The sequence below is a fragment of the Centruroides sculpturatus genome, unplaced genomic scaffold (genome assembly GCF_000671375.1).
Source record: "Centruroides sculpturatus isolate CEXI.00-Female unplaced genomic scaffold, Cexi_2.0 scaffold2264, whole genome shotgun sequence".
In the NCBI taxonomy this organism is placed as follows: Eukaryota; Metazoa; Arthropoda; class Arachnida; order Scorpiones; family Buthidae; genus Centruroides; species Centruroides sculpturatus.
This window is the reverse complement of record NW_019386489.1, coordinates 14,902-37,680: the sequence shown is the minus strand read 5'-3', so window position 1 is coordinate 37,680 and position 22,779 is coordinate 14,902. Positions and strand designations below refer to the sequence as shown.

The 22,779-nt window shown below is 33.5% G+C and overlaps 1 protein-coding gene across 1 annotated transcript; it reads left to right on the top strand.

The window, feature by feature from the left end:
• The first annotated feature begins 1,556 nt into the window (after positions 1-1,556).
• Positions 1,557-22,358, top strand: LOC111615139 (fatty acyl-CoA reductase 1-like). Its single transcript, XM_023356542.1, has 15 exons — positions 1,557-1,674; positions 5,253-5,337; positions 5,417-5,530; positions 9,797-9,972; positions 10,048-10,120; positions 11,678-11,784; positions 11,870-12,047; positions 12,120-12,164; positions 12,224-12,351; positions 13,113-13,352; positions 13,418-13,547; positions 15,284-15,415; positions 21,979-22,047; positions 22,115-22,204; positions 22,269-22,358. The coding sequence occupies exons 2-15, from the start codon at positions 5,269-5,271 to the stop codon at positions 22,356-22,358; spliced, it is 1,641 nt and encodes a 546-aa protein (XP_023212310.1). The 5' UTR covers positions 1,557-1,674; positions 5,253-5,268.
• Positions 22,359-22,779: the final 421 nt, after the last annotated feature.

The window sequence follows — 22,779 nt, the reverse complement described above, 5'->3', positions numbered from 1 at the left end:
ATTTTTTTATTTTTCTGTTGCCCTTTTGCAATTCATGATTAATAAAAATAATAAAATGTTACTTACAAATTAAAATCAGTAGAAATTTAACAAAGTTATAAACCGTAGCACCGCGAACGTCTAGTCTAGTGTAGTACAACGATAGTGCTACTTGTTCATAGATGGCGGGTATAATTGAATTAAGTCGTATACCGAACAAAAGTCGTATACCGAGCAAAATTTGTTTCGTCCAAACAGGACGTATTCCGAATTGGACGTATTCTAAAGCAGACGTATACCGAGGTTCCACTGTATTATATAATATTCGTATAACGTTCGATTTTAGATATCGTCGTAGAAATATATATAAGTTCATTTAATTTTAAAAGTATTTAATATAGAAGAGGGATCTTCATCACCACTTCATTTCATTTCAGCGACGGTAGTGGAGTGTTATTGCACTGCGCTGTTCACTCCGAAGGAACAGGGGAGTTGGTCGCACAGCGACCGAAGAAGTGGTCTTATCGAAGACGACCAATCCGAGGAAGATAGAGAGGTAATAACCAAAATAAGTAACCAAATCTGGCCTTATAGTAACCAAATCTGGCCTTATAGGAGACGACCCCCGCGAGAAAGGGAGACAGAATGCCTTCCGTAAGGACTTGAAGGGAAAGCTGGCCCCTATTCAGGCGTCATTGACAAGGAGGAAAACCCGGAAAAACTCCTGCTGCCAGCTCGTCCGAGTGAGGCGCGAACCCCCGATCGAACTCCGGTGTTTAGGGTCTGGTCACCACTATCAAGCGGAGACGGAGTCCACTCGATAGAAGAGGGATCCAAATTCTGTTCGGAATTTCAGTAACGACCACGGAGCTGCACGTGTTATATAGACCCAATTTACGTTCTCTATCTACGTACTGCGCTCCCCATCAACACGCTGACAGTTCTCCCATTGTTTTGGCAACGATGCGTAATAGAAATCTTATGACTGGTATAGAAGCAATTGCGTGACGAACTCTCAGACTTCAGCGTGTTTAAACAGACTGCATCTTATGCATAAATCTCCTATCTTGAAAGACAGATTTATACAAAGTTTTATGTGAAAAATATGATTTTACTTTTCCGGCTATCGTGAATATATAAAAAAGAATTATTCGGCCCTTCGAGAGGTTTCCAAATCTCTACGTTCACATCTGATCCTAAAAAGGTAAACAAGTTCGGGGAAAAATTCCGTGGACGTGTAGGCGTGTCGGTCTCTATTTTGCTTAAAATGTCTTAGAATGGGGTAATTATTAAACACGAATCATATTTTAATGATTATTCCATTCTGAGATATTAAACAAAACAAAGGTCATTACACGTACTACACATACGCATGCACATATACATAACCACGAAATCTCTTCCGATTTTTTACATATTTCGATCTAGAAGATCTTAAAACGTGAAGATTTCCAAAAACTCGGATGATCAAATTTGTTACGAGTCCAATACTTTTCCCTGTTACGTATGCGTAACAGAGGAAAAAGTAAAAGTCAATAAAATAAAAAACCGGTCGTGATTGGACAGATAAAAGTTAGTTTACTACAATAATATGTAGAATTTCCTTGTCTAATAAAAGACGAGGAAATTCTGCATATTTTTATTTTACGTATTCCAGAGAAACTGAGAAGTCGAATTCCTCATCGCATTTTGTGGGTAAGAATTTTTCTGATTCTTAATTTTATTGACGTAATAGTTATAAATATTAAAAAGATCGAATCGTCGCAATGGTCAGCTTTTCCTAAATTCTTGTCTTGTTAACGTAAATTAGTTTTAAATATAAGTTTTTTCCGTCCGATGGTTCTTTTTATTTTTTATTATTTGAAGACAATTCATCCAAGTAGGAATCACCATTTATTAGTTTTCTGCATTTTAGACGATACAATTTCGGCGACCAACCTTCCTTTCTAGGCTACTAATTTTTTTTTAAATTTTTTAAAAAGTCCTTTAAAAAACACACAAAAAAAAACACTTCGAATTAAAAATACAAAAATTTTCTAAAATCGGAACTGGTGGTTTTCGAATGTCTTTCCTTTTACCATCTGTACCCTTTGGGGTGTTTTGGCCTTTTATCCACAGACAAGTGAGCGCCGGAAAATGTAGATCATAAAGGTTCCCCTGGTGACGATACTTTACAGTCATAATTCATAAGTGTTTTTCGTCCGATGGTAAAAGGAAAGACATTCGAAAACCACCAGTTCCGATTTTAGAAAATTTTTGTATTTTTAATTGGAAGTGTTTTTTTGTGTTTTTTAAAGGACTTTTTAAAAAATTTTTGGCGGCTAGTAGTCTAGAAAGGAAGGTCGGTCGCCGAAATTGTATCGTCTAAAATGCAGAAAACTAATAAATGGTGATTCCTAATTGGGCGAATTGTCTTCAAATAATACAGTGGTACCTCAGGATACGAACGCCCCAGCATACGAAATTTTTAGGATACGACACGAAATTCGAACATATTTTTGCTTCACGATACGAACAAAAACTCACCATACGACGTTACATTAGTTCGCAGCGCCATTTTTTATTCACTTCTGTTCATCGGTCTCAGTCGGCGTGTTTGTTTCGTCGTGGAAGGGTCTCGCTCGATAAAGGAAATCTTGAGATATTATCGGAAAGTGACCGATTTTATTGAAAAGAAACATCCCGTATCCAAGCAGCAATACGGCCAGGTTCACACTGGCCGTATTGCTGCTTGGAGTAATGACATTTGCCTAAGTCATTTTAGAAACATTTTAAAAAGTAGGCAAAGCCAAACCTCTTTGGATAGATATTTTACCAAGCGACCTCTATCCAGTGATAGTGCTGGTGGAAGTGAAGGAAANCAAACAAAAACTAACACAGAACACTTACGTAAAAAAATAATAATTTACTAATTAAGTAGGTACATTTTGTTTTATTTTTCTAACAAAATATTACCTTTTATTTTTCGGATATTAATAATAATTATTATTATTCAATATCTTCCGTTTGTACGTTCTTTAACAATCTGTTTGTTATTTTTGAAATTAAATTATCTTTTACAGGAAAATCCTAACTGTAATTTTTTCCAATTAATTGTTTAGTAAGAAGTAAGCAGTGATTGTTTCAGAGCTCAGTTTATTTGTTTGTTTCGTGTTTAACAGATTTATTTACGAAAATATTCTTTCTACATTAGCTGAAGAATGGAGCGGACACAAGATATTCTCAACAAAAAGAGATAGAGTCTTTGCAATAAAGTCTCTTACAATACATAAGAAATGAAGGTACAAAGAAATGTTATATTGAGAATTTTTAAATACATTGAAAATAAAAATTTCTTTCTTGAATTATCGTAAACTTTTCAATAGATTTGGTGCTTCAATCGGTAGATCAGTAGATTTGTCCCAAAATCGGTAGATCTACCGAAAATTCGGTAGACGTGGCAACATTGCCGTGCCTCGTGGAAATTTGTAAAGAACGCCCACTAGGGAGCGTCCCGAGCTACTAGTTTTAAATAAATGACGAGAAGGGAAGGAAAAACAAAACAAAGAAAAAATTAGTTTTTTCGTTATTTTAACGTAAAATGTTTTTATTAAAATCTCTTAAAATTAGAGTGGCATTATGACATTGGAAATGCAATTTCCCCAAGTAGAAGTTAGCGAGCGACATTTTTTCGTCTATAGACTAATTAATTAACCCGCGTATCTCGTCTCTTTTAAAGATTTTAATGTATTCGTCCAATTTTAACAGATTTTGATAAACAAACTAATATTAAATGAAATCGCTGCGTATCATTAGCATTGTGAGATCCGAATAGCCCTTAGGTCTAAATGATAATTTAAAATTAAAGTTTAATTTTTGTATAAAACTATTCTTTCGTTTTCGTGAGAAAATAATGGTTTTCTACCGTGGGAAAGCAGATAACAGAGCCACTTCTTTTGACGGAAGTAGAAGCATCCTTTGTTTTTCCCTTATCTGTTACAAAATCTCACCACCATGAGAACTGACGACCCCTCATTTATTCCCCTTTTCATCCGTTCACGTGGGTGAAGAACAGTATGTTGATTGGTCGCTGATTAAGAGATATAGTCGAAATTTAGATGTTAATCTAGTTTATTTTTAGTTATTAAATTTTCTTTATTTTTGTTAAAGAAATGTCTCGTGTTAACTCTCTGAATCAAATCTACGGCATAATCACACGCGTGTTTATCCGCGTAACGAGAAGTAGATAAACTGGTGTCAATCCTGACGTAGATCCGAATCTCGCGAATTGGATCGGTTACAAAAGCCCTCCCGGTCAAAATCTTGACATAAGATCGGATCAAAACATCCGAAACTAAGAGAACAGATTTCGCTTAATCTGCGCCGAATAAGTGGTACCAACATCTTAACAGATAGATTGTACCCCCGGCTGATCTCACAGCATACACTGCATTATTTCAGCACCTAGTGATCCGGCGGTCACGAGACTGTTATTACTCAACAAGCATCTTAATATTTTTCAGACATGACGATATTTTGTAGATTTTCCGACGGTCTGCGTCTAATTTAATTGCTTACGAGCCTCGCATACTGACTTCTGTTAACCCGGCATGGTACTGTACAGTACATTACTAAAAACAAGTGCCACAGCGTACAGTACTTTAAGTAGCCTAATTTGTTGCTGCCTTTTTTATTCATCGAATTATTTTGTCGTAGTCGTCGTTTTATTTACTTTGCTTGCAAAATTAGATATAAAAGTAATATAAACTAATAGAAAATTATTGTTTTAATCATTGTTTCGTCGTTGATTTTCTCTAGTGTTTGTTTCGTTTTCTGATCGCCTACTTTGTTCACTTTTAGTTTCTTTTTAATCTATGAACCACGAGATTTGAATTTGTTGTACAAAACAAAGCTTTGGATCATAAAAGAAAACGAGAAGCTTTAGATTTAACACAAAAGACAGATACAATTCGCCAGATTAAAGATGAAAAATCTCCATTTGAAGTTGATAAAGGACTATATCTGAGTAAGCCGACAATTTCAATTATTCGGAATGTTTGTCTTAAAACAATTTTTAACGGTAATATTTTCTCTGGGTCCGTTCTAACGTGATTTTAATGTACAGTGACGGACTCTTCGATATAACGGACGAGTCTGTAATAACAAGTAATCGCGATAAAACGACTTTCGTTATAACGGATCAACTTCTTCGGTCTCGTGGCGGTTCGTTTTATCGAGTTTTCGCTATATAAGCGTTCACCTTATTTAAATCCATTCCATCGAATATTTGATAGATCCACGAGGAAAACAATGTCCATATTGAAATTTTACGAAAATCGTGACATATTTGTAACTGGAGCTACGGGATTTTTGGGAAAAGTAAGAATTTCTACATCGTATCTTTTATGCACGATTATGTTTTTAATTTAGTCACACTTTATTTTTCTGACATTTGTAGATTCTTCTAGAGAAACTGCTGAGAACTTGCAATGCTAGAAAAATTTACATTTTAGTTAGAAGCAAGAAAGGAATGTCCGTGGATGAGAGGAAGAACGAATTGTTTCGTTGCAAAGTAAGTTAAAATAACATTTTTATTAAAAAAGCTATCGACGAGTTACGTAACTTTCTCGGCAAATACTTTTTATATGTGTGTAGATTTTTCATAATATTTTATTGAAAAAACTTTNTTTTTTTAATGTACTACTTAGCTTTAATTTGAGTGTGTTTTTCGTGTTGGAACGAATTATTTGGTTTTACATGTAATCGTATGGGGAAAAATGATTCACCTTACGACATTTTCATAATACGACCTTAGTTTTGGAACGAATTAATTTCGTATCCTGAGGTACCATTGTAAATAATAATAAATAGTTTTAAATAGCCAAAATCGAACCCAAATTCGTTTCCAGTCGTTAAACACTTTGGTTTCGCTATTTATTATTTTAAATAAATGACGAGAAGGGAAAGAAAAACAAAACAAAGAAAAAATTAGTTTTGTCGTTATTTTAACGTAAAATGTTTTTCTTAAAATCTCTTAAAATTAGAGTGGCATTATGACATTGGAAATGCAATTTCACCAAGTAGAAGTTAGCGAGCGACATTTTTTCGTCTTTAGACTAATTAATTAACCCGTGTATCTCGTCTCTTTTAAAGATTTTAATGTATTCGTCCAATTTTAACAGATTTTGATAAACAAAATAATATTAAATGAAATCGCTGCGTATCATTAGCATACACTGCATTATTTTAGCACCTACTGATCCGGAGGTCACGAGACTGTTATTACTCAACGAGCATCTTAATATTTTTCAGACACGACGATATTTTGTAGATTTTTCGATGGTTTGTCTTTAATTTAATTGCTTACGGGCCTCGCATACTGACTTCTGTTAACCCGACATGGTACTGTACCGTACATTACTAAAAACAAGTGCCACAGCGTACAGTACTTTAAGTAATTTGTTGCTGCCTCTTTTATTCATCGAATTATTTTGTCGTAGTCGTCGTTTTATTTACTTTCCTTGCAAAATTAGATATAAAAGTAATATAAACAAATAGAAAATTATTGTTTTAATCATTGTTTCATCTTAGATTTTATCTAGTTTTTTTGTTTTCCAATCGCCTACTTGTTCACTTTTAGTTTCTTTTTAATCTATGAAACTCGAGATTTCAATTTGTTGTACAAAACAAAGCTTTGAATCATAAAATAAAACAATAAACTTTAGATTTAACACAAAAGACAGATACAATTCGCCAGATTAAAGATGAAAAATCTCCATTTGAAGTTGATAAAGGACTATATCTGAGTAAACCGACAATTTCAATTATTCGGAATGTTTGTCTTAAAACAATTTTTAACGGTAATATTTTCTCCGAGTCCGTTCTAACGTGATTTTAATGTACAGTGACGGACTCTTCGATATAACGGACGAGTCTGTAATAACAAATAATCGCGATAAAACGACTTTCCTTATAGCCTAACGGATCAACTTCTTCGGTCTCGTGGCGGTTCGTTTTATCGAGTTTTCGCTTTATAAGCGTTCGCATTAAATCCATTCCATTGAATATTTGATAGATCCACGAGAAAAACGATGTCCGTATTGAAATTTTATGAAAATCGTGACATATTTGTAACTGGAGCCACGGGATTTTTGGGAAAAGTAAGCATTTCTACATCGTATCCTTTATGCATGATTATGTTTTTAATTTAGTCACATTTTATTTTTCTGACATTTGTAGATTCTTCTAGAGAAATTGCTGAGAACTTGCAATGCTAGAAAAATTTACATTTTAGTTAGAAGCAAGAAAGGAATGTCCGTGGATGAGAGGAAGAACGAATTGTTTCGTTGCAAAGTAAGTTAAAATAACATTTTTATTGAAAAAGCTACCGACGAGTTACGTAACTTTCTCGGCAAATACTTTTTATATGTGTGTAAATCTTTCATAATATTTTATTGAAAAAACTTTTGATATAATTGTGACAATGCCGAAGGGTCTATGCTTCGGCCGAATGCTCTATGCTTCGGCACCACAGGACCGAAGGGTCGACTTTGCGTCGGAAAGACTGCAATGACAGATTTATCAGGACTGACACCACTATGTCTTCTGGGTAGACACACTGGGTTACGTTCGCAATTACGCGCGAGCAGTCTCGTCTGTGGGCGGTTGGACTCGGGATGGAGACCGCTCGAGGAAGTGAACCCAACACGATTCTAACAATAACCAAATTCGTTTATTAAACTAGTCTACAAAAGAGTATTTATTCTAAAGCTTCTTCTCGAGAACCGACTTGGAGAGAGAGAGAGCTTACGTAACATCGCGGGTCGTTATAAATACCCGAAGCACTATGTACGGATTTCCAGATGTCTGTGGAGTCGTTGGGGAGCCTTGGGAATGTCTCCGTTGCCTCGAATGGCGGTTAAAGTCTATCGAAAGTTGAGATCCGTTAATTCTTCGTAGGTGTTCCCGGAGAAACACTGGATATTCCGGAGGAGCGCGCGGCGACGAGCGACGATGATAAATCCTTTCGGCTGGCACACGGAGAATAATCTCGCGGACTCTCGACCCCTGTCACAGTTCCTCGAGGTCTCCTCTTTATTTCCATGTCACGTTGTCGCTTTCCACCAATAGTGAATTTTTAGTTGTAGTTCCCAGTGACACATCCTGAGTTCCCTGGGAAAGGAAACGACTCCGAAAAGAGAAATGCGCTCATCCTCCGATAATAAAATGAAAAAAGTTTTTTTTTCTGAGCTTTAAATAAATTTCCTTTTCAAAACGACAAATGAATTTTCTTTCGAAAATTTCCGAATAAAATTGTGGGGTTTTCTCCTTTCCAAGTCCGACCTCTCACATAATTAAATATTACAAAATGGTAAAAAAGCTTAATTTTGAGCGTAGGGATGAGTTTTATACAAAAATTGTAAATGCTAATAACGAGTTACATCGTCATTAAGTCCGACCCTTCTCGAAAAACGACACACGATCCCGTTTATCTCCCCACTCTTCGACCTGTAACTACCAAAATTTTATAGCATCAATACTCTTGATATATAAACTTCACTGCATGGCAAAATCGTAGGGTATATTTATTAATTAATTGTAAACCCACGTAATAATAAAAAGTTGTGTTTAAGAGATTCGTGTTTTCACGATAATCAAGGTATGTATTTGGTCTATATATACAAAATTAAACAATACTAAGAAAAATGATCATCTCTTAAACGTGATTGCGAATGTAAAAGACACCAACTCAGAAAAATCTTTGTTAAAAGAAGCTTCCTGGATGAAATAAATTCATACAACTTGCAACAACTGTCTTAAAGGTAATTTACTTATTGAAACTAATCTGTCACAGAAACCGATTAAAGTAGTTGGCAGAATTTTTCAATTTTTCGACCAGTAATATTAGCAAAAGAAATATTGGAAACAAAATAAAAAGGATGACGTTATTGACACAAAAATTACTTCCTAAATATCAATTAAATAAGATGAGATAAGATTACAAGATAATACTAAGATTTAATAGAAGAAAGTACGTTGCGAGAAGATTTAAAAGTTAAATTATTAAGTGAATAAATTTCAAGAATCAAAGTAACTATTGATGCACCCATGAATCCGGTTACACTTTCTAACTTCAACATTCGAAAAACAGATAATAGTCTCAGTCCCTTCAAAATACAAAACTATATTTCGTATATTTGCAGAAAGCGTGACAAAAACGTCATATTATGTAAAAGTTAACACATTTATGTGAGAGTCTGCAGAAGGCAATTAAACTAATTAGTTAAATTAATACGCAGTTAATACACAAGTGGAAAATATCCACTTCCTTTCTTTCCCACCTGGCATTGCCGGTGACCACTGATAGATAAGACCGATCAAATATTCTTCTAAGTCAACAGTCATTTCGATGTTTGGATTTATGTTAAAACTTTAGACTGTTAATGATGGGAAACTGTCAAACGGATGGAATTATGAGATAATAAGAGCGTCGGGGCGATCGCCGAAGGAAACCCTCTACTACTAGATCTCATCCTTCTGGCCTCCTGTAAGGATCCGCCAACTTTCTCGGATGTCTCGCCGCTAGAACTAATCAGGTATTATCCGTCCCCCCGTCGCTCGGATCCTGCCATCCAGTGACGCTTGAGTGAGAATTTACCATCCTCCACGTCGAAAGAAGGGCTTAGAACTTTTACCCCCTAATTTCTCGGCTTTTCACATTTATAATAATGCGAATGTGTATGATGTAATAATTCACTCCAATTATAAGTCTCGTGAAATGTTTAATTTAATGTAATTTAGCATTAAATTTGTATATACATTTTTGTATTTATAAAAGATTTTCGAAGAAGTTTTATTGAAAAATTCGGATATTTCGAACCAAGTGGAATGTATCGAAGGCAATATGTCTCGACAGAATTTGGGAATTTCCTCTACTCATATGAGTTTGATAAAGAAGAATGTTTCGGTAGTGTTTCACTTGGCCGCTTCAGTTAAATTCAACGAACCTTTTCGGTAAGTTTTACGTTAATTAAGCGTTTCCATAAATTTCGTCCATGAATTTCGTGTTTATTTTGATTTAATTTGTAGAGATTCTTTCATGAATAATGTGGAAACGACGAGAAATCTGATCGAAGTTTGTCGCCAAATGGAACATTTATTGGTAAATATTCTGTAATATTTTAATTCCAAACTGTTTTTTAATATACAATGCTAAACATAGCAATTTTTAAAACATATAAATGTTTGCAACATTGCAACTTTCGCAAATTTATGACTGCGAAACTCACCATTTCCCCCCAAAAATTGTTCTTATTATTATATATATATGTATATATATTCATGAATTGTTATTTACGTTATTCGTATAATTTTAATCACTTTATTTTAATCTTTTAGTTCATAATGATTTCATTAATCAGTTGAAATTTTATTATATTTTAAACTCTATATGCATTTTATATCCCTTTTTTGTTCTGTCTGAAGCAATTGTTAACTATGAGACAGGATATCGGAGATGTATGTAAACGCGACACCGAGATTGTTTATCTATCACCCAACGTTGTAAAGGAATTTCGGCTATTATTCGATTTTAGGGACCCCTTTAGACAAATTTTTAGTAATATCGATTTAAAATAATTTAGAAAAACAAATTGGAAGAAAAAAGTTATCAATAAGTTTTTATAAATCTCACGACTTGCGAAGGAAACGACGAAGGGGATGACCACTGTTTCCCCCCTTTACGATGATATTGGGTGACCGATGATATGCCACCTACGTCATATGGACGCGTATCATTCTTGGTTGACAAGAGAGAAGGAGGACCACCGGGTGACCAATAGTGTTTTTCATAAATTACTTCAACTTCCCCCGGAACAAGAGCATGATTGGTCAAAATCAAAAACGATGAATAAAATAGAAAAAAATGACGAAATTAGCGGACCGACTGACTGATTGACCGGACGGGAAACGACCAACTTAGTGACGGACCTAGTGTAAGACCGAGTAAAGGAAAAAAAAGACAAAAAAGTGAAGAGAACAGGGGGAGAAAGTGAAGAAAGAAGAGAAGACTACACACTTCCTGGTATGTTGTGAGTTGCGCAGTTCGGATACCCCCGCAAGGTACCACCCCCCAATTTTATAGATAGAAGTAGGTCAACTTCCTAAATCGGATTTTATAATTTTGGTTAAAATTTTGTTTTTCGATAATAAACTTCTCTTTTATTTGTACTTGACTTTGCATTCATCCTCCTGAGAGGCTCATTTCTGGACTTCGGAGTGACTCTTACCCTCGCATCCTAAATAATTGGTATTTTTTTTTTCTTATCTGAATTGGAGGTGTGTCCGACAAAACACACCTAGGGGCATGACAGACCCTGAACTCGCATAATCTTATTTTTGACAGCTCCCGAGCCCCACGTGACTCTACTGCTAACTTATTCGCAAGATGAAGACGGTTACGGAGTTCTTCAAGAATTTTTCTGTCCCAGTACATATCATTGATATTCAATTCTTTTTAATATTTCAAAAATTAACGGGAGCTTTTTCAAATGCAAAACTTCTTTACATCTAAATTTATCTTAAAACCATTGAAGCTGTAAACACAGTATTTTAAAACAATTGTTTTAAAATGTTAATTATGGGTTTTCATACATTTTGTTGCAGCTATATTTATTTATAATTGTGGTAAAAAGGCTATAACGCGGGTTGTATACTTCAGGTATTGGTGCACGCATCTACAGCTTATTCGTTCTGCAATAGAGAGGAAGTGGATGAGAAAATCTATACAATGTCCAGAACGTATGAAGAATATAAGATTATCGCAGAGTATGTATTATATTACGACATCTTAAATGCATTTTTCTGTAATTTTATTTCTTACGTTTATGATGATCACATTTTTTAATTGCAGTCTACAAATCAATCATTCATTAGAGATAACAGATGAAAACATTTTAGAAGGTCGACCCAACACCTATACTTTAACAAAAGCCATAACAGAAATTTATCTAAATAATTTCTGTAGAGATTTGCCTATAATAATTGTTAGACCTTCTATTGTAGGATGCACTTGGACGGAACCTATTTGCGTGAGGACTTTTTATTTTATATCAAAGTATGTTATCTATTCGTACGTAGTTACTACAAATTATTCTATTTAGGGATGGAACGACAGCTTAAGCGGTCCAAATTCTTTAATTGCGGCTGTAAGTATATTTAAATAGTTCTAGACATGAAAACAGGATTAAAAGTTTCGTACTTACAGGGAGTGAAAGGACTTATCAGCACCATGTGGACTGATGAAGGTAAACGCCTGGATTTAATTCCTGCAGACACAGCGATTAATTTGATGTTAGCTGCGGCTTGGAGAAAGACAATAATTCCTCACCGAAGGTAAACTGTTTTAAAAATCTCGCTGAACAGAAATATTAAACGATTCGTTATAACACAACCGAGTAAAGTTGCTGAATTGCTTTAAATAAAGTAAGAAATTAAGAAATTCATCAACATCTGTACGAAATTTTCTGATTTAAAAGAGACAATATTTAAAAACTAAGATGTATTTATTTCTTACACATACAGTATATACTTGATAGATTCTACTAGGTGAAGACAGATGAATATATATATATTTATGATATATTTTTATTTTCTTCACTTTTCGCCTAGTTACCTAAGGTGTTTTTCCGTACCTGTCATTGGTTGGATCGAGCTCACATCTGAGGTGGCAAAATACTGGAAGATGAACTAGACATATCCAGAATAGATCTCTCATAAATAGTCCCTGGAGTTTCTTGTTCAAATTCAAATCTGGTGTCTTACAGTTATAGACTGACATCTGATGCTTGTGGCCGTCGTAATTAATTTTCATTCTGCAGATTTTTCTCTGCATATTAACAGTAAAACTGTTACATACGCGAATGTTTACAAAGTGCCAAAATATAACTTCAATTTCAAATCCTCACATAAACAAGTGCGATTAGCAGATATTCTCTAAAGTGTAAACGACGAATCTACACTAGAAAACAACAAGACAACAGAAACACACTTTTTTTAGTATATTAATCCCTTTGTAAGAAATGAACAAACATTAGAACTTCATTAATTTTATGCGGAAAGCATGAATAAATCCTCAGAGTTTAATCTTTTTTCAGAGAAGATGAAATCCCAGTATACAATTGCACTTCAGGATCAATAAACCCGTTAACTTGGCGCATGCTTTTAGAATGTTTAACCGTGCTACGTTGGAATTATCCTTCGGAGAATATGTTTTTATATCCAGAAACCGTATCTAAGAGGAATTATTACTGGAATCGTGTATGCATTGCGATGCAGCATTATTTTCCTGCAATGTTATACGATACATTTCAAGTTGCTGTCCGCAGAAAACCAATGTATGTTGTTTTAAAGCTGATCGTGTATTGTAAATCAAATCATATTCATGTTATTTATAATTTAGGATGATGAAAATCTACAAAAATGTTCACAAGACGATGGAAGTATTAGAATATTTTTGTGTAAGAGAATGGATGTTTCGAGCCGATAACGTGGAGAAATTATTTAAATCCATGTCGACACAAGATAAGCAGGTAGGGTTCCATGTTACGAACGTAATACAGTATTTTATATTTTGTTTACTTATATTATGCTCGTTAAATATTAACAAGAATTGCTAATTATAGTTAAACAGTTATCGCTATTATATTATTATGTACAACTCGACAAATCGAAAATAGCAATATCAGTTTTTGTGGACCTTTCAAAAGCATTTGATAGCTTAAATCACGAACTCTTGTATCAAAAATTACAAACTGTTGGTCTAAGAGGGACTCCTCTAAGCTGGTTAAAATCATACTTGTCAAACTGAATTTACTTTGTAAATTCTTCGAGGTTCGATCTCGGGTCCACCGCTTTTCAATATATATATTAATGATTTATTTAACTATATACCAAAAGAGAATATACCGATGTACTGTACGCTGACGATCTAGCGATAACTTATTCTCGTACGAACGTTATAATTCTTCGGGAGAATTTAAATCACATTTTAAAAACTTTAAATAGTTTTATGGAAAACAATGGATTAGTAATTAACAAAAATAAAACTAATTCCTCCGCTTTGCAAATAGGAATAAAATAATCAATCCGCATTACCTAAAAATCGAAATAATCGATTATAACATAGAAAAAGTAAACGCTATTAAGTTTTTGGGAGTAACTTTTGACGACAATCCGCGCCGGAATAAACATATAGATGATGTTGCGCTTTCCCCGGCAAAGTATACTAGGATAAATAAGAAAATTCGAGCTTTTTTAAGCACATCACTCTGGAAACGGTCGTACCACACTCGCATCGAATCTAAAATAAGATACGGTATCGCTGTATGGGGAACCGCATCTCTATACGCAGTAAATAAACTTCGGATGGCGCAAAATCGTTACACGCGTTCAATTTATAATTTAAACTTTACGGAATCGGTATCCGAACTCTACCGCATTAATAATATTGACAAGATCAGTGAAATTTACAAGAAACAGATTCTATTGGAGGGTTTCAAATATATAAAGGGCAAAAAGGAAAACGGCTTCCTCGGAATTGGTACAGGAGAATGTCGCGGATCGACACGAGATACTCGTATAATTCGTGAATATAGTCTCCCAATTGTTAAACTAGAGGTGGGGAGATCTGCACCGATCTTTCAATTAATTTTCTATTGGAATAGTCTGCGCAACGATTTACGTAACATATCGAGTTATGAAATCTTCCAAAAGAATGTAAAAAGAGGAAAAAAAACTTTAAGCCACAGTGATATTTGTTCTCAATTAATTTTTGGACTTGAGGTAGAATGTAATTTTCTTACTCAGCTCGCATCCTGTTTTTTTTTGTCGTAGGTTTTGTTGATTTTTGCTTTAAGATGCTTGTAAAAGGCCAACATGGCCACAGTGTCTTTTTGAGAAATAAATAAATAAAAAAACAATACATCTCCATAAAACTACCAGAAATACATAAACTCTTATGAAGATTTAAGTGTAAAAATCAAATTATTTTGCAACGCCACTGTTACAAAATAACAGAATTGGCGCAATAAGAAATGTATCTAAAGGAATTGTATTTGTACATAATTATTTGAATAATTTCAGTATACTTTTTTCAACGGTCAACTGACTTTTCAGCCATGGAGTATTAGTAAATTTCAGTTTTATGTCAGAATATGAAATGATGACGGCACAAACTGGAAAATAGAAAAATAATCGAATTTCGGGTCTATTGAGAAATAAGCAAACTTGTCATAAACTATAAAAAGTGATCGAAATTATATTTCAGAACTTCAATTTCGATATTTCAAAGCTCAGTTGGGACAAGTACTTGGAAAATTACGTTCTGGGCACGAGGAGATACGTTCTGAAGGAAGACGACTCGACCATCCCGCGAAGTCAAAAAACTTTATTAAGGCAAGTATCTATTTACATAATTCTACTTGTAAATAGTACAGTTTATAATTGTTTATTATTATTTTTACAGGAAATATTATTGTATTTCATTTGTCAAAACTGTCTTTGTATTGGGACTAATTTGCAGTGTCAGCTTCTTTGTATTTTCATTCTAATTTCCAAAGTGATAAAGATTACATCATATTTTAAATTATTAGTTTATATTGCTTATTGGTATGTCGTATTTAATGGTCACAATGTAAACCGTAAAAATGTAACATGCTATGTTAATACTCTGGTGTTTTCGAATTTATATTATACTAAACAGGTCGGAATAAACTATGGAAATGGTTGGTACAGTTTACTAAATGCGAATTATGAAAATTTCTAATAATTTTCTTTCATATATGCTACACGTTAGGATGGTGTGACCGGAGGGTCGGCACCTCTTCGATGCCTCGTCAGGATGACACCACTGTGTCCCTTCGACACAGAAGTCGAACGGTTTTTGTTATAAACTAGGTCACGCGAGCGGTCGCGTGCGTAAGCGATCGGATTCCGGGTGGAGAACTGACAGAAGTAATGCACTGAAAGAAAAAAGGTTACGTAATATATACACATCGTAATGTATCGAAATTACTGACCTATATTCTGTAGGTGGTCGCGAGAGAGAGAGTTTACGTGATATCGCGCGGAGACATAAATACCTGAAATGAGTTGATCGGCAGGAGAGGATTCGATCAGTCTTTCGACGGTAAAAGACGGGAGAAGTTTGGCAGTTTATAGGAGTTTATGATAAGTATTTGATGAGGTAATTTCCTGGAAGTAGAGATGAAATGTAGGATTTTCGCAGGGGTCGGCGTCGAAGTTATTCTAAATATGAGGAACTTAAGAAGTTCGTTGGTGACGAAGTTAATTGAGATAGGCGGCACAGCACTAACGTGTCCGTGGACGACTGCTTCAACGGGCCGTCAATTTTCATATTAAAATCGGTAGCATACGGACTGGAGGTTAAAAGATCGCGGGAAAGAGTCGCTTTCGCCGTCGAGAACACGTATAACAAGATGTTCTCAGGTAGTAGTTGATAATTTTCAAAAGATATATAACAAAAACATGTTATTTTTGATTGAAGTGAGGGTTCTCACAATTGCAAAATAATCAAGGTGTTTCCATAAAGGTTGAGTAACGAGCAAGACACGAAAAATGTAGCAATAAAATAGAGTTTACGATGTCCAACACTTCAAATTTATTAATTTATACTTTCAAACTATTACGAAGCATTGAACATTACTTAAACGAGAATAGAAGAAAACACTGGAATTGAATAAGCAATAAAAACTCATTAAAGTATAAACATGAGTCAGTTTATTTACACTTTTAACGATGAAAAATACATACATTCATAAGAATATAGTAATTTCTATATTATTTTCTCATATTTAAAGTAAAAAGTTATTACTATTCTGAAGTAAAACATGAAAGAAAAGTCCATAATATATAATTTCGTTATTATTTTCAAATGTATTCAAGTTTCTCCATAATGAATATTAATTTCTACCAGTTTCATGATTAGAAGTATACAGAAGTATTTAACATAAACATTTTGCAGAAGATAAAGTTGTGTTTAAATTAAAGTTACTCATTACATTGAAGCATATACAAATATTTTACTATCAAACAGTGCAGAAAATATACATATTATTTGGCTAAAATTTTGTTTGGACTATTGTTTTCAAGTGTATAAAGAACTTGTAAGTCGTCTGCAAGAAATTAAAGTAATTTGTTTGATTTTTGTATATGAAACGTCTCTTTAATCCAAAAAACAAGTTTTTGGATTAAAGAGACGTTTCGTATACAAGAACCAATAGACAGAACCATATTATAGTGTAAATTTGATTGAATTCCATCTTTACTAATTATTTACAAGTATACAAAGAAATTTTATCACCATAACCAATACACGATTTTCATCCGGTTTAGTTACATTTGCCTGATTGCTATACACTATACACAAAAATTTTAGTGCCAGTTTCAGCAAATGATTTATTTTCACTTCAGTTTCATCTGGCTTATTGTTTTTATGTATACAGTTAAATTTTTCTACCATTTTCAGCGCATGATTTTCATTCAGTTCACTTTAGTTTTCTGATTATTTTCAGGCATAAAAAAATTTTACTATCTTTTTCGGAAAAGGACTTTCAGTAACTCGAGTTACGTTGGGCTCATTCTTTTCACGCACACAAAAATATTTTACTGCCATTTCTAGCACACTGTTTTCATTTATTTCAGATACGTCAGGCACATTCCTTTAATGTATTAAGAAAAATTAATTTCAGCAAACAATTTTCATTCACTTTATTAACATCGGATCATTCTTTTAATTTATAGAGATAAGTTATACAACCATTGCTGCATCCAAACGTTCAAAAGTTAAAGAAGCGATTTCATTAATCCTAGTTAATAAACTAACAGCAGCAGATTTGCATAAAATGTTAAAGAATATCATAGAATTACTTTGATTAAAGTTATTTCCATCATAGCTGGGAATAACAGAATAAATAGAAATACATTGAATTGCTATCTGGTAAAACGAGCAACTATTACTTTTCTAATCCTTCTAAAATTATTTCTTCTGAACTGGTGTTCATTAGTGTAAAAGTAATTGCATTAATCAAAGACATAAAGATAAAGCATTTACAAATTCAGATTAAAAAAATAAATTTAAATATTTTAAAAGCACAGTTTTTATTTTTACATAATAAATCTTTATCAATAAATGATAATATTTGTTTGTTTGTTTGTTCGCTATACACTCGTAGGCCGTTCGATTAATTGCAACGAAACGTGGCAGTTACGTTCATATACTTCTAATTTAGGTAACCCCACCCCAAAATATCGAATAAATTTCTAAAAATCAATTATTTTCTATCTATATTCGAGTGAATAACTTAATCGTAACGCCAACTATTGGCAACAATGCAACAAAAATAATACACTAAATATGAATCTTACAAAAAAAATATAATTTTTATAAATATATATTATATTTATTTGATTACTGTGACAATGATATAGCGCATTTATTTCGCGCTGTATAATTACTGACTAGCATATAGCATATAGTACTGTGTTACGCTGTGGAAAGTCTACAGTAAGTATATAAGAATTTAATTTTTTACATTTAACTACTCGAAAGACAGAATGTATCATTAGCATTGAAAATATTTCAAGGAAAAACGATCACAGCATTGAAAACACTGGAAATGTCAAATTCTGATTTTTCAAATAATTCGTAAGTGGTTTGGAATGATAGAAAAATATAAATGTACCTGTAAAACCTAGAAATGGCTTTTTAGTCAACAAACATATTAAGCACTTGAACATACACGCAGAGCTATGCAATTACTTATTCAAAAATCCAGCAACGAGTTGCTTAACATTCCCGGTAACGTTTAGTGTCGCCATCTCTTATGATATTTTATTTCTAAAAATTTTTATATTTATAACTGTTATAAGATGACGAAAAGCTTAATTTTTAAAGTAGGGATGAGTTTTATAAAAAATTGAAAATGCTAATAACGAGTTAAATCGTCATTAAGTCTGACCCTACTGGAGATACACAGGATTTTCTTCTTCTTCCACCCCTCGTCTTTTAATAACCAAAATTTAATAGCAACGATCCTCTAATAAACAAACCCCTCTGCAAAATTTCAGAAAGTTTGGACAAAAAGGCAGACAAGATATTAAGCTTGAAACAAAATGAACAAATAATCCAGTTCTTAATTTAAGTCCCCATTTCTCTATAATTGATATAACATTTAATGCGGATACGCTAAAAATACAGAAATAAAAGCTTTAACATATATTACTTTATAATTTTATGACCACGAATGTTAATAGTCAACAGAATGATCTTAACCACAAAATTCGTTGAAGAATTACAGTTTTTGCTCACATTTCCCAGAGATGAAGTATTTAATAAAGTTATAAATAAACGAGATATTATTTATTTTGGCCTCGTCACAATAGCGGGCTACAATTTATAATTATATTTTTAATTTATTTAATTTAAAATGTATGCTCTCTACCACAGTTTAGTAATGTCTTGCGCTTGTACATCACACTCTTTCTGTAAGCAAGAGAGTCGTTCGAATCATCTATTAACTCCTTTCGGGAAAAAGTTTTGAATTGAAATAACGTGACTAACGGTTTCCTCTATTCCTAACGTAGTAACTATATAGTTAATCGGGGTTTCTGCCACTAGACGTTTTTAACTCGTCTCAACATTCATCTATCTTACTGCGTTCACGAGATTAAGAAATGACAGACGGACGGATACACGAAGACGACAGTGGGGATCTATGGATCTGCAATTTTTCATATTGCAGCTTAATAAAGCCAAAAACAGACATAAAAGTAATACAAGGACAAATGTCGTCAGATGCAGAGATTCTATTACATTATCAAATAATGTTAAATTGTCCGAAATTGTTAATAGTGTTACGATATAATTTGAATTATACAATCGCAGAGCGTCTCATATTTAATTCCGAACTTTTTTCGTCCGATTAAAATACCCCAAAGGAGACAATCTGAACAGCGTAAAAAAGAAAAAATAACTTGAAGGGGATAACCGATGAGTTTTGTCGGCATGATCTCCTGCCATCGAATTAATGTAACAGTAGCAAACCACTAGAGTAGTGCAATGGTTTTGTCTGCTCTATACACAATAATATTTTACTTTAATACAATTAGGAAGCATGAACATTAATGATTTTACGTAATAAATCATTCATTAAGTGCATTTTTAACTTTATAATATATCTTATGAATGTAAATTATGCATCGGTACAGTAATAGGATACGGGATATTTAAGATATTTCGATTAATTGAAGAAAACATTGCATGACTCATGTAAACGGAATGAGTAAACACTATAAAATTTTCCCGATTTTACGAAAGAAGTAAATGTAGCGATCAGATAGCATTTTCTTTTAACAGGAACAGTAAAAGTTTGCTGGGATAGAGTACCAGGAAATGTTCTGTTTTCGATGCACAATCGATCCTCTCTGCGAAATTACTCGATTTTATGGATGCGAAAGTTTGGCAACTTGTTCTCATTTGCCTTCACGATCCAACAGAATATGGAAATTTTGTTCTCAGATTATGGAGTTTGTAATGTGGATCAACACCACTATGTATATTCTGATGATAGTGTTTTATGACAGTACAATACGAATACCTTGCGAATCGTGGTTGAACGAATTTTCAGAAATTAAATTCATTTTTCTGATATTCATAGTTATCCTTACCTTCATGTTCTCCGCCGTATTTTCTATCACCCGCCGCAAGTTGCTTATTTTTTCAATACAGACAAGTCATGCCGAAGAAAAGTACAAAATAGAAAATATCATCAATATCGTACTGAAATTGCAATTGGCATTGGTTATCTATCTTATAGTTGGTCAATCGTCTGACATAATTACAAAAAGATATTTCAATATTTATAAAGCGGAGGGAGGGACGATGGCGTTGATTTGCACCACGTTCATGATAACGAATGATTGTTTCATGTTTGGTTATATGACAGTTAATGCCATGTTATTTTTCGTAGTCGTAACCATCATTAAAAGTCGTTTTACAGCATTGTCTGAAGAATTGCAAGATGTTAAAAGTAATCGAGCGTACGCAGAATTAGAAATAATAATAGTAAAGCATACAGAGTTAATGGAACAGGTCCATCGCTTGAATGACCATTATAAAAGTTCGATATTTTTTATATACACTTTACTCATCTGGTTACTTGCAATTTTTCTCAATATTATAATGACGTCTGGAAAATATGACATCGTATACACTTTAAAAATAATTGTTTTTCTTGGCATCACCATAATTGCGTGGCTTTATTTTATCTTCATCATCTCCACCGTTTCTACTGCTGTAAGTATTTTCGCTTTGCATCTTGCTTAGACTATTTACCAGTTCGTAAAAGCTACTATTAGTATTATATGAAATAGCAGCACCTATGTTGTTCTTAATATTTGTCATAATTAATCCAATGAGCGGCAGTGCCACTAGAAATTAACCTTAACACTACTAGAGCCAACAAAAGAGTTAAAGGACAAAAATGCATATATGCAGGCAACGTCCTGTTATGTTTACTACTAGACCTAAATTATAGAAATGTATTTTATTTTTAATAGTTAGAACAGTGATTCTCAACCTTTTTTTCGTCACGGTAAACTTTTAATAATTTAAAAATTTGGCGGAAAACAGGGTTACTTCAGTAAGTACCGCAGGACAGCCGGTGACATCATAACAGTAATTTTTAAACGCAGTTGGTTATTTAGATAACATTTTCCAAACCCCTTGGAAACTACCGGCAGTTACCTGTCACATCAGTTACAATTACCAAACGCGCCCTAGGAAGGTAGAACCGATTGAACTACTTGTCTAACGTCGCTTATGTATGGGTATTCGCAGTGGCGGCACACTTCAAAGCGAGATTTTTGAGTGGTTGAGAATCACTGGTTAGAAGAATATATTCTTTTATGGAACTTAAAATTTCACTGACATCTTATGTTTAGGCTTACGGATCGTTTCAAGAAATCAGGAAATTCAGTTATCTGCAAATCTGCATCACTAAGAAGTTAAAGGTATTTATTTCAAACATTCATAATTACTTAAATCATTCTGCCTACTTAATATGATATTTTCATGTAGATACTGAATTTCATGAAGAGATTCGGAAGGATTCCTCTCGGCATGAGCTGTGGCGATTTCTTTGTCATTACCAGAAAAACTCCCTTAAAGGTACGAATTTCTGAAATTATGAGTAAATTTAAATTTCATGTTTTATCAACTTTAAATATTTCAGGCGAGCGAAGCGCTACATTCTGCATTTTCTATTGTTTGTGATGTGCGAAAATCGTCGCGTCGTTGTGGAACTTCAACACTAACGCTCTAGAATAACATTTTCTCTGATCATTTCACTTTCTTTTTGGAATGTTATAATTATTTTCAATTAAGGTCTGTATTCGCTGATAGTTATTGTTTAGATAAATATTACATTAGCAATGTAGTTATTGTCTGCATCAATTATATTAAAATACACTAGAATTCATTCTTTAAATTCTTTTTTCGTTTATCTAAGATACGGGTAAAGAATACAGAGGACGAACACAGTCTCATCAATTTAGTTGGCATAATTATGCAATGATAAAACAATTTATCTTATCTCTAAAATAATTCGTAATTTGTAACTCGAAACTCGAATTAATGTTAAACGATTATACTTTTTCCTACAATGAAAATAGAGCCGGCGTGCTACATCTCGAATGTATATTGATCCGTCTCGTGTAGCTAAGAGATGAGTTTTTGGCTGCAGT